At 42.2% G+C, this 13,067-nt stretch overlaps 1 protein-coding gene across 3 annotated transcripts in view; it reads right to left on the reverse strand.

Annotated features, from left to right (window-relative positions):
* The window catches only part of DNAH14 (dynein axonemal heavy chain 14), a 215,191-nt gene that overhangs the window by 167,961 nt on the left and 34,163 nt on the right, over positions 1 to 13,067 (reverse strand). For all 3 annotated transcript variants that reach the window (XM_075863387.1, XM_075863386.1, XM_075863388.1), the window contains exons 8-11: positions 8,235 to 8,297; positions 5,988 to 6,126; positions 4,105 to 4,236; positions 16 to 311 (exon numbers count right to left, since the gene is read on the reverse strand). In XM_075863387.1, coding sequence (XP_075719502.1) covers positions 16 to 311; positions 4,105 to 4,236; positions 5,988 to 6,126; positions 8,235 to 8,297 — 630 coding nt within the window. The remainder of the gene's footprint in view (positions 1 to 15; positions 312 to 4,104; positions 4,237 to 5,987; positions 6,127 to 8,234; positions 8,298 to 13,067) is intronic.

Raw genomic sequence — 13,067 nt, forward strand, 5'->3', positions numbered from 1 at the left:
TTAAGGAGAAGCCACCTTATAGCTGAAATATCATCCGCCGGCCGGTCGTAGGTAGCGTGTCTATCTTGATTTAGCGTTACTCTTCCGTATTCTGTGGACGTCACACTGCTGGCAGCTTCGAAGAATTTAAGGAGCATCTGGATGGAATTGGAGGCGATATATCGTAGCATCTCCTGGAAGAGGCAGTCCACCAGGCTCAGAAATCTTCTAAAGCGCTCCTGCAGATTCCTCCATTCGGACTGCTCTGTGTAATTTGGCTTCACAGTGGATTTACATAAGAAGACGTTCCTCAACCCAAGTGCCTCGGCCACCTGGAATACAAACAGTTACATGTTAGCGCTACACACCATTGGTTATATTGGGTTCAGCAGATTACAACGGCTCCGTGTATAACTTTGCTGTGCTTTTGCGTATTATGGTTATCCACAGCTGTTTAATGGAGGAATTAGATTTGCTTCAGCGGTGTAACACTAGCAGGTTGTTGTATTAGATGAGGGGTGAAGGTGGACAATCTGGAAATAGGGAGATGATCACTGGCACCCTCTACCGCAATAGCCTCGTCATAAGGCGTCATACACACGGCACAGACTGTACAGGGGATCCCGGAATTCTTATGGCTCCCTACTCTAAAGCTATAGGCACTTAATATACTTTGAAAAACTTCCATAAGGGCTTATTCCGACAAACGTGTCAATCGTCAAGGTTTTTTTTTAACGGCCGTTAAAAGCTGCGTGTATTTTTATGGTGCTGTTCACACGTTTTTTTTTTTATAATATAATTTTTTTATTGTTGTAGAATTATATAACAAAATATTTCATACTACATTACAAAAAAAACTAAGAAAATGTCATTATATTAAACTAAATATTATGTGGTACAGACACTATTCCAAAAGGGGTTCAAATAGACAATACTGAAAAATCAACAATCATCCCCTAAAACCCTGGAAAATATTGCGTGGGGAGAAAGAGAGAAAGAATAAACAAATAAATAAAAATTACAAAAAAAACAACACATTACTCCTCAAACAACTACTAACACATTATAAACCAGCCCTCAGGTCTTTTTCTGTTCGGGGGACAGTTCCATATGTTATAAAAAATAATTCCCCTCCCTCTTTACTCAGCGTCAAGTAATATGATCTTTCTAAAAGCATCACTCTATTCACCTTATGCTGCCATTCTACATCCTGTGGGAAATCTTTTGAGATCCATTTATAAATGATAACCAATTTTGCCAGAAACAAAATCTTTCTAAGTAGTTTACTACAACCACAGTATTTCAGAGGACCGGAGATGCCAAAAATAAATAGCATTGTTTTGATTGGAACCTCTTTCCGAATTAATTTAGAAATAGATGCTGCTACTCCACTCCAGTACCTATGTAGCTTGGGACAACGCCACAACAAGTGGATGAGATCTGCTTAATGTATACCACATTTCTGACAATTATTGTTATTCCTTAACCCCATAACCTTTAAGAGCTTCGGTGTATACATGGGCGTTGTTTTAACGGACCGTGTGATGGTCCGGTGAAAAAATAGGACATGTCCTATTTTCGTCAGTTTTTCACGTATCCCTCAATAGACTCAAGTCTATGAGAGATATGTGAAAACGGGTCCCGCACGGGTGCAAATTGGCCGTTTTACACGACCGATTTTGCACACGTTCATCTGAATGCAGCCTAAGGCTATGTTCACATCACGTCACAGCCCTACGTTTAGCGTATGTGTTAGAAAAGCTCCCGGCATTAACGCCAAACGTATCCATAGGCCCCCATTCAAGAGTGTCCTTTTGACATATGCCAGGCCGTTATGCAGCGGAATAACTTTTGTTTGCTGAATAGAATAGCGTAGTGGACTACGCTATTCTATACAAATGGATACAGTAAAAAAAACAAAACAGTATACTTTTTTTTGCTGTGCGAGGCTATAAGCAATGTATACCACTCTATGTCTATACAGTGGGATACGTTGCAGCCTTCCAACGGTAGAATAAGTCAAGGGGATTCTCCCGATGTCTACCTCTGATGTAGGACTGTAACGTGATGTGAACACAGCGGCCCCATGCACACAAACGTAAAAACGCCAGTAATTACGGGCCCATAGACTTCTATTGGCCACGGGTACCTCCCCGTATGCTTACGGGAAGGTGCCCGTGCCATTGAAAAATATAGAACATGTCCTATTTCAGGCCGTAATTACGGCACGGGCAGGCCCATAGAAGTCTATAGGGTTCCCGTAATTACAGGTGACTACGTGTGTGCACCCGTAATTACGGGAGTGTTGCTAGGCGACGTCAGGAGATAGTCATTGTCCAGGGTGCTGAAAGAGTTAAACGATCGGCAGTAAGGCATCATTTACACGAGCGTAATATACGCGCGTGCGACGCGCGTGCTTTTCACGCGTGTCGTACGCACCTATATTACTCTATGGGGCAGTGCAGACAGTCCGTGGGTTTTGCGCAGCGTGAGTGCGCTGCGTAAAACTCACGTCATGTTCTATATTTCAGCGTTTTTCGCGCATCACGCACCCATTGAAGTTAATGGGTGCGTGAAAACCACGCAGGTCGCACGGAAGCACTTCCGTGCGAACTGCGTGGTTCGCGCAACAGCTGTCAAACTCTGAATGTAAACAGAAAAGCACCACGTGCTTTTCTGTTTACAAACATCCAAACGGAGTGTCAAAATGATGGCGGCTGCGAGAAAATCTCGCAGCCGCGCATCATACACTGATGACACACGCAGCTGTTAAGTGCCTTTTGCGCTCGCAAAACGCCGCGTTTTTTTGCGTGCGCAAAACGCACATGCTCGTGTAAATCAGGCCTAACTCTTTCTGCACCCTGGACAGTGACTGCCGATCACAATATAGATAAAGCTGTAAAAAAAAAAAAAGACGTTCATACTTACCCAGAACTCCCTGCTTCTTCCTCCAGTCCGGCCTCCTGGGATGACGTTACAGCCCATGTGACCGCTGCAGCCAATTACTGGCTGCAGCGGCCACATGGACTGCGCGTCATCCAGGGAGGTCGGGCTGGATGTGAAGAGAGGGACGCGTCACCAAGACAAAGGCCGGTAAGTATGAATTTCTTTTACTTTTATTACGGAAAGGGCTGTCCCTTCTCTCTATCCTGCACTGATAGAGAGAAGGGGCTGCCGATTACTGCACTGATAGAGAGAAGGGGCTGCCGATTACTGCAGTGTAATTTTGCAGAGAAAACGTGCCCGTAAATACGGGTGGAATACGGGTGAAGTATTTACGCCAGTATTTACGGGTGGACAAAAATGGACAAAAATACGGTCGTGTGCATGAGGCCTAACATGGCATCAAATGAAGCATGTAAACCTTCTACAATAGGGTCACAAAGACTTCTATATGAGTCATATTAAATCAGAGCTTAATATGGCTGTGTGCATGAGCCCTAAGAGCTAGTAAATCTAATGTACTCAAATCTCATTGCTAGAGACATATTGCCTAACAACCACAGTGTTTTATATTGGGTTGTCAAGCAAACGTCTCTAGCAACCAGTCTGATTACTCAGGTGTTTAGCTCAAAACGGAATATACATTGAAGTGAGATCAGAGAAGGGGCAAGGAGGACTGATAGGACTCAATACACACTTCTTACTGACATGTTTTTTTAAATAAATATCTAATTAAAAATACTTTTATCCAAAGAGGTTTTCTCATCTGGACAACCCCTTTTCAAATTCAGGACTTCATGGTGATCAACGTAAGTCTGGTATCTGATAATCCGCAGTGATCAGCTGATCTTTCAGGGGGAAGCTGCGCATGTTTCTTACAGTGGCCACTACAGGGGAGATGTGGTATTGCATGCTGCTCATTCAAATAAATGATGGCTCATATAATAGATAATCAAATAAATTAACGATCATATAATACAAAGTCGTGCTGAGTCCTCTAGAGTGGAACTGGCGCTATGATCTGGGTAATAGGGGGGTTTCCGAGGAAAGAACTCCCTTCTATGACGTCCATATACCCTCATAGGGTATATAGACAGAGCTTGGCATAATATAACATGATTAAAGAAAAATAGGTTATTTCATTATAGTAAAACTTTTAGGGAGAAAAATCCAGGCTTGTACCTTGAAAAAAGTTTGAGTGATGACCTTAATCTCTGTTTCTCTGAGCGTCAGAAGTGCGTTCAGGGCTTTATTACATGCTTCGCTCTGAATGTCACAGAAATCCTTCAGGGAATAAGTGCACGAGTGATCCAGCTGCAGAGAGGAAGAGTCTGTTACACACCAAGTCATTCTCAGTCAGGAGTGCTGTATACTACATGAGACAGGACATCGGGCTTGCATACATTCACACCTACTTATGTACGCCCACTACATACATGCAGACCGACAAGCACGCTCACTACACACATCCGCGCACTCATAACATATATTTACTGCCGTTGTGAGACCCCTGTAGCAGGACACGGACATTGCTGAGCTGACTACTACATATTTTATACCCCTGCAACCTGTACTAGGCTTAGCAATAGATAGACTTATTTAAGGGGTTGTTTAGTATTAGAAAAACATGGCTACTTTCTTTTAAAAAAAAGCACGACGCCTGCCCATGGGTTGTGTCTGTTACTGCATCTCATCTCCAATGAAGTGATAGCGGCTGAGCTGCAATACCACATATAACCCATGGACAGGTGTGGGGCTGTTTTTAAAAGAAAGCAGCCATGTTTTTATAAAACTGGATAACCCATTTAACTGGTTGCCGACACAGGACGAGTATGCTCGTCCTGAGCGGCGAGCACTTCGCGCATTAGGACGAGCATCCTCGTCCTGTGTGACAGCCGTCCCTGCGCGCGTCTGTGCGCGCGATTGAGAGCGGGGCAACGGCTGTAATACACAGCCACGGCCCCGCTCTGACAGCGGAGAGGAGAGAAACATCTTCTCTCCGCTGTTAACCCTTTGAACGCCGCGATGACAGCTGATCGCGGCGTTCAAAGAGAGGGGACTGCACATTGATCGCGTCACAGAAAATAACTATGACGCGATCAAAGCCCACAACTCGTATGGCCAGACAGCCCAGGGTCCAGTGAAGGACCCCAGGGCTGTCTGAACATATTTCCTGTTGTTAGGGCATACTGAGGTGTGTCCTAACAACTGCCTGTGTACGATCAGTAACAGGCTAATGTACTAGCATATAGATCTATGCCAGTACATTACAGTTACAAAATCAAAATGATAAATCCCTTTATGGGATTAAAAAAAAAAGTTAAATGAATGTAAAAAAAAAATAATGGTAAATAAATAAAAAGTTAATAAAATACACAGAAACACACATTTTTTTATAATAAATCAACTTTTTTAAATATAAGTCCCAAAACATGAAATAATATAGACATATTTGGTATCGCCACGACCGTAACAACCTGTACAACAAATGTATAACGTTATTTATGATGATCGGTGTATGGTGTAAAAAAAAAATATTAAAACTGCTGCACAACTGCTTTTTTTCTGCATTTTAATCTAATTAAAAATGTATAGAAATTAAACGATAATGTATTTGTACCAAAAAATGGTACCTACATAAAGTACAACTCGTCCCGCAAAAAACAAAGTCTCATACAACTACGTCGTACAAAAAATAAAAGCGTTATGAGCGTCGGGATGCAAAGAGGGAAATGTAAAGAAAATTGCTCTCTCCTCAAGGCCAAAATTGGCCGTGTCCTTAAGGGGTTAATGGTTTCCCACCCCAGTGTAGAACTCACTGGAGGTTGTCTGCTCCAAACACAGTCAGGAGTGCCCCCTACCTTCAGATGTAAGGTATGACAACCTAGTTCTCTCTCAGTTCCAATTAGCCGATATGGCTGATAAAGATTTTTTTTTTAAGGGAGAGGGCATCCCTGACCTCAAGGAAGATCTACTTCACAGGGTAGGAGTCATGGTCTGTTTTTGGGTGGAGTTTGCCTTTAGTTGAATTAAAATTTCATTACATTACTAATCCAGTTTCTTACATTAATCAGCAAAATAGGTAAGACTCCATGTTGGTTATCACTATGGATATTCACAGCGCCCTCACTCAGTGCCTGGAGGTACAGCAGGCAGCCCTGGAAGATTTCATCAGCAAGGAACAGGTGCCGGAGGAGCAGAGTCCTGTACATTGAGAGCACAACAATTACTATTCAACGGATCACTACACGTAGAAAATATACAAAAAATACCTCGTAATATCAGCGTAAACCTTTGATTCTATTCTATCTTATATCTATCCTAGTGGATACATCATGCCCCTTCCATTTCACTAAAATCAGATCACACTTGTCTCTGGCTGTAAGGCAACGTACTGCAGCAGGAGCCCTCCCCCACTGCTCTGTTTGCCATAGGAAACCTATTGCGCTAAGCTTTTTGCAAAATCCCATCCCTTCAGCTGCCTGCCAGATGAAAATGAAAAGGACGAGGAGAAAATGAATACCCGGGGCTGCAGAAAATCCATCAGACTGACAAACACTGTGGCAAAGTTTAAGGCTGGATTCACACGAGCACATTACGTCCGTAATGGACGGAACGTATTTCGGCCGCAAGTCCCGGACCGAACACAGTGCAGGGAGCCGGGCTCCTAGTATCATAGTTATGTACGACGCTAGGAGTCCCTGCCTCTCCATGGAACTACTGTCCCGTACTGAAAACATGATTACAGTACGGGACAGTTGTCCTGCAGAGAGGCAGGGACTCCTAGCGTCGTACATAACTATGATACTAGGAGCCCGGCTCCCTGCACTGTGTTCGGTCCGGGACTTGCGGCCGAAATACGTTCCGTCCATTACGGACGTAATGTGCTCGTGTGAATCCAGCCTTACTCAAAAACCCTGCCCAATTATTCTGACATATTTGTGTGCTGGCAAAAATTGCCGCAGGGGCATCATAAATATGGCTTTCGTCCCGAATGCCATATTTATCAATGTATTTATGCCATCAAATTACTGTAAATACATTGCTAAATCCATCTCATTATCTTATACACGATTAAGTCACATTATTATGACCACCGCTTACTTTCGCCATCAGCAGCGTGTAGCCCACGATGGCAGTGATGTGTCGTGGCTAGGTGGGTATATAATGTGTGCTATAGGCAGTCTGGACACAGATCACTCGTTGGGTAAAAGGGGCGATTTATCAGAGTTGTATTAAGAGATGATTTTTGACTTTCGGGCCCAGGGTGGGGGTATTTCTCACACAGCGCAGTTTGTGAACTGTTTTCGTGCTGCTGTTGTGAAAGTGTATAGTGAGTGGACAAATGGCACCACTGGGAATAACAGACGTGGAGACTGTGGAGCACCACATGCCATTGATGTGAGAGGTGAACATCGGCTACGAAGGTGCGCGAGGGCCGAACGACCCGCTACAGCGGAGCAGCTCACTGTGACAATCAACCGGGGGCTACCAGACGTGTCTAAAACAACAGTTCGGTGAACCTGACTGCGTATGGGGTTCCGGAGCAGACGGGTGGTCACTGCTCCTATGTAACAAAGCTGCAGCGGAAAAAAAGGCTTTAATTTGCACGGCAGTATCGGAATTGGACCATCGATGATTGGTACAGGGTCGTCTTCTCCGATAAGTCACGTTTTCTGCTTCATTGAACGGATGGACGTTGGCGTGTCAGGCGAGAAACATCAGAGAACAAACACCCTGCAACCATTGCTGGAAGAACACGAGCTGGTGGCGGCAGCGTTATGGTCTGGGGAATTATCTAATGGCGTTCTCTGGGCTACTCATCCATGTGGACGGCTCTGAACCGATTTGGGTATGAATCCATCATAGCAGATCACGTAACCCCATACATGCTGATTGTCTTCTCCGGGCCAGATGGAATCTTCCAGCAAAACAATGCGACATGTCACACGGCTAGAAATATCTGACAGTAGTGGGAAGAGCACGACCAAGACTTCAAGTGCTTCCCTGGCCCCCTAATTCATCAGACCTGAACCCAATTGAGAATCTGTGAGACCTTGATCGTCTTGTTCGCACCATGGATCCCCCCCCCCCCCCGCGCACCCTCCAGTAAATGTGGGATGCTCTGCAGTCAGCGGCACCAGATACCGGAGACCAACGACCAGCACCTTATTGATCACTCCCGGCTCGTCTGTTACTCTGGATATTCGCTGCTGTTCATAACAATGGGACTCAACTGTGTAGATTGCGGACTGTGAGAATATAATAATAATAATAATAATGATATAGTACACTAGCTCTTCATCACATACTTGCTGCTGTCCATCTTTGATCTGTGAACATTCATTTTCCAAACAGTAAAAGCTTTCCAGAGCCTGAGAAATAGAAAAAAAAAAATCACTGCGGTTATTACAGTGGTTTAGATGGGGATGTAATGGTTTCAATCAGGCGCGTAAGTAGAGAATAATGGGCCCAAAACAAACTTTTAAAAGCCCCCCACCTACAGATCAATTATTGAGTCAGGATAATATTGCCATTCCGTGCCCAAATAATACAATAGAGTGCCCAAATAATACCATAGAGTGCCCCAGTACATATTCACTACCCACTGCATACAAAATCTGCATAATCACTACATACATACACACACATACACACACATTCCATACATACATACATACACACACACACACAGTCACTACATACACACACACACACACACACACACACACATTCCATACATACACACACACACACACACACACATTCCATACTTACATACATACACAGTCACTACATACATACACACAAACTCATACATATACATAGTCACTACATACATACACACACACATACACACACACACACACACACACACACACACACACACACACACACACACACACACACACTCATATACATAGTCACTACATACATATACAGTCACTACATACATACACACACACACTCCATACATACATACATACATAGTCACTACATACACACACACACACACACACACACACACACACACACACACACACTCCATACATACATATACAGTCATTACATACACACACACACACTCCATACATACACGTAGTCACTACATACATACATACATACACACACGCCATACATACATATACATAGTCACTACATACATATGCACACTCCATACATACATATACAGTCACTACATACATACACACTCCATACATACATATACAGTCACTACATACATACACACTCCATACATACATATACATAGTCACTACATACATACATACATACACACACCCAATACATACATATACAGTCACTATACATACACACTCCATACATACATATACAGTCACTACATACATACACACTCCATACATACATATACATACATACATACACAGTCACTACATACATACACACTCCATACATACATACATAGTCACTACATACATACACACACTCCATACATACATACATAGTCACTAAAACATACACACGCTCCATACATACATATACATAGTCACTACATACACACACACACACACACACACACACACACACACTCTCCATACATACATATACATAGTCACTACATACATACATACATACATACATATACATAGTCACTACATACATACACACACACACACACACACACACACTCCATACATATACAGTCACTACATACATACACACACACTCCATACATACAAATACATACATACATACATATACAGTCACTACATACATACGCACACTACATACATACATACATACATACATACATAGTCACTACATACATACACACATTCCATACATACATACATACATACATATACATAGTCACTACATACATACACACACTCCATACATATATACATAGTCACTACATACATACACACACTACATACATACATACATACATAGTCACTACATACATACACACACGCTATACATACATATACATAGTATGCAATAAATGGAAAGAAGGAAGGAGGCTGGCACTGCCAAAACCGCGCAATCGGAATGGGAGTATAAAAATATGGCTTTCTTTCTATTTGGATGATTGCAGGTAAATTGCCACGGAGTTGCTCATCGAAAGTATAGCACAATCTGCTGGATATATTTGTAGAGGAATAATCGAGGCACTCACCGAAGCTGGCAAAACAATTTCTTTATTACAAAAAGATCTCGGTCAGGATGTGGAATTGCCTACGGCCGTTTCACGTGCGTACACGCTTTCTTAAGGTCCTGGCGTCACTTCCTTCACCTGCCTTTTTATTTACAAATTAGTGCACATTGTTACATAACAAAAGTTAAAAAAGGCAGGAAAATGCACAGTATACTTTGGCGATTCATTCATCTGATACATTCTAATCTTAAAATGTCAATACTTCAGTATTAAATTATCTAAAAACAATAAGGTTCATGTTAAGAACGAACTAAGATCGTTCCGATCATTGAGACCGAGCGGTCCTAGCGCACCTGTCTGAGAAATTATCTCTGCCTCTCTTTGCAATAGAGATTTGTGTCTGTCTCCTCCTAACGCCGATGGCTGAATGTGAACAATGCCCACAAATCGCATACATCGAGCGTTATTTTCATGTTTCTCCTGCATGTGTTGTATCAACCTAGGGCATCCCTCACATGTAATTAATGATCGTATATGTTCACGAAATCTTACATACATAGGTCGTATAGTTTTTCCTATATAAAATCTACCACAGTTGCAGATCACTGCATATACAACATATTGGGTCCTACAGGTTATTAATCCATTAATTTCAAACGTAATGCCCCCTAAATTCAGGTTCCTTGTACGTATTATGGAATTGCAATAATTGCATTGTCCACATCTATGGTTACCCCTTGGACTATTAGCTGTCAGCCAATTCTCTTTGCACTTTTCTTTTTGGGAAAAGCGACCTCTGACCAATATATCTTTTACATTTTTACATCTACGAAAGAATACTATTGGTTTCCTAATTGCGACCTCCATAAGTAATGGGTCATTCTCAATTAGGTGCCAATTTTTTCGAATACTAGTTCGGATAACATCACTCATTGGGCTATAACCGAAGGATAGAATAAATCTCTGATCTTTTTTGATGGGAGTTTTTTTACTCTGTTTTTTATGATGAAATAATGATGTCTGTTTAATCTTACTAGCTCTATTTAAAGCTTCTTTTACCAAATGTACTGGATAACCTCTTGCTTCCAATTTTTGACTCATCTCATCTGCCTGTTCATAAAATGTCAAATCACTACTATTAATTCGTCTTAAACGTAAAAATTGAGCATAGGGTAAGGATTTAGTTATGTGTCTAGGGTGATAGCTATCATATCGTAACAGTGTATTGGTAGCTGTAGGTTTTCGATAGCCTTTAGTCTGAATTGCACCCCCCTCTATTGTTACGTATACAGTGAAGGAAATAAGTATTTGATCCCTTGCTGATTTTGTACGTTTGCCCACTGTCAAAGACATGAACAGTCTAGAATTTTTAGGCTAGGTTAGTTTTACCAGTGAGAGATAGATTATATATAAAAAAACAGAAAATCACATAGTCAAAATGATATATATTTATTTGCATTGTGCACAGAGAAATAAGTATTTGATCCCTTTGGCAAACAAGACTTAATACTTGGTGGCAAAACCCTTGTTGGCAAGCACAGCAGTCAGACGTTTTTAGTAGTTGATGATGAGGTTTGCACACGTTAGATGGAATTTTGGCCCACTCCTCTTTGCAGATCATCTGTAAATCATTAAGATTTCGAGGCTGTCGCTTGGCAACTCGAATCTTCAGCTCCCTCCATAAGTTTTCGATGGGATTAAGGTCTGGAGACTGGCTAGGTCACTCCATGACCTTAATGTGCTTCTTTTTGAGCCACTCCTTTGTTGCCTTGGCTGTATGTTTCAGGTCATTATCGTGCTGGAAGACCCAGCCACGAGCCATTTTTAATGTCCTGGTGGAGGGAAGGAGGTTGTCACTCAGGATTTGACGGTACATGGCTCCATCCATTCTCCCATTGATGCGGTGAAGTAGTCCTGTGCCCTTAGCAGAGAAACACCCCCAAAACATAATGTTTCCACCTCCATGCTTGACAGTGGGGACGGTGTTCTTTGGGTCATAGGCAGCATTTCTCTTCCTCCAAAAACGACGAGTTGAGTTAATGCCAAAGAGCTCAATTTTAGTCTCATCTGACCACAGCACCTTCTCCCAATCACTCTCAGAATCATCCAGATGTTTATTTGCAAACTTCAGACGGGCCTGTACATGTGCCTTCTTGAGCAGGGGGACCTTGCGGGCACTGCAGGATTTTAATCCATTACGGCGTAATGTGTTACCAATGGTTTTCTTGGTGACTGTGGTCCCAGCTGCCCTGAGATCATTAACAAGTTCCCCCCGTGTAGTTTTCGGCTGAGCTCTCACCTTCCTCAGGATCAAGGATACCCCACGAGGTGAGATTTTGCATGGAGCACCAGATCGATGTCGATTGACAGTCATTTTTTATGTCTTCCATTTTCTTACTATTGCACCAACAGTTGTCTCCTTCTCACCCAGCGTCTTACTTATGGTTTTGTAGCCCATTCCAGCCTTGTGCAGGTCTATGATCTTGTCCCTGACATCCGTAGAAAGCTCTTTGGTCTTGCCCATGTTGTAGAGGTTAGAGTCAGGCTGATTCATTGAGTCTGTGGACAGGAGTCTTTTATACAGGTGACCATGTAAGAGCTGTCTATAATGCAGGCACCAAGTTGATTTGGAGCGTGTAACTGGTCTGGAGGAGGCTGGACTCTTAATGGTTGGTAGGGGATCAAATACTTATTTCTCTGTGCACAATGCAAATAAATATATATCATTTTGACAATGTGATTTTCTTTTTTTTTTTTTAATATAATCTATCTCTCACTGGTAAAATTAACCTAGCCTAAAAATTCTAGACTGTTCATGACTTTGACAGTGGGCAAACTTACAAAATCAGCAAGGGATCAAATACTTATTTCCTCCACTGTACATCCAAAAATTCAATTTCTTGATTACCAAATTTATATGTAAAACTCATATTAGATGTGTTTAAGATGTGTTTAAAGAGGCTCTGTCACCAGATTTTGCAGCCCCTATCTGCTATTGGAGCAGATA

The sequence above is a fragment of the Rhinoderma darwinii genome, chromosome 4, assembly GCF_050947455.1.
Source record: "Rhinoderma darwinii isolate aRhiDar2 chromosome 4, aRhiDar2.hap1, whole genome shotgun sequence".
Taxonomy (NCBI): domain Eukaryota; kingdom Metazoa; phylum Chordata; class Amphibia; order Anura; family Rhinodermatidae; genus Rhinoderma; species Rhinoderma darwinii.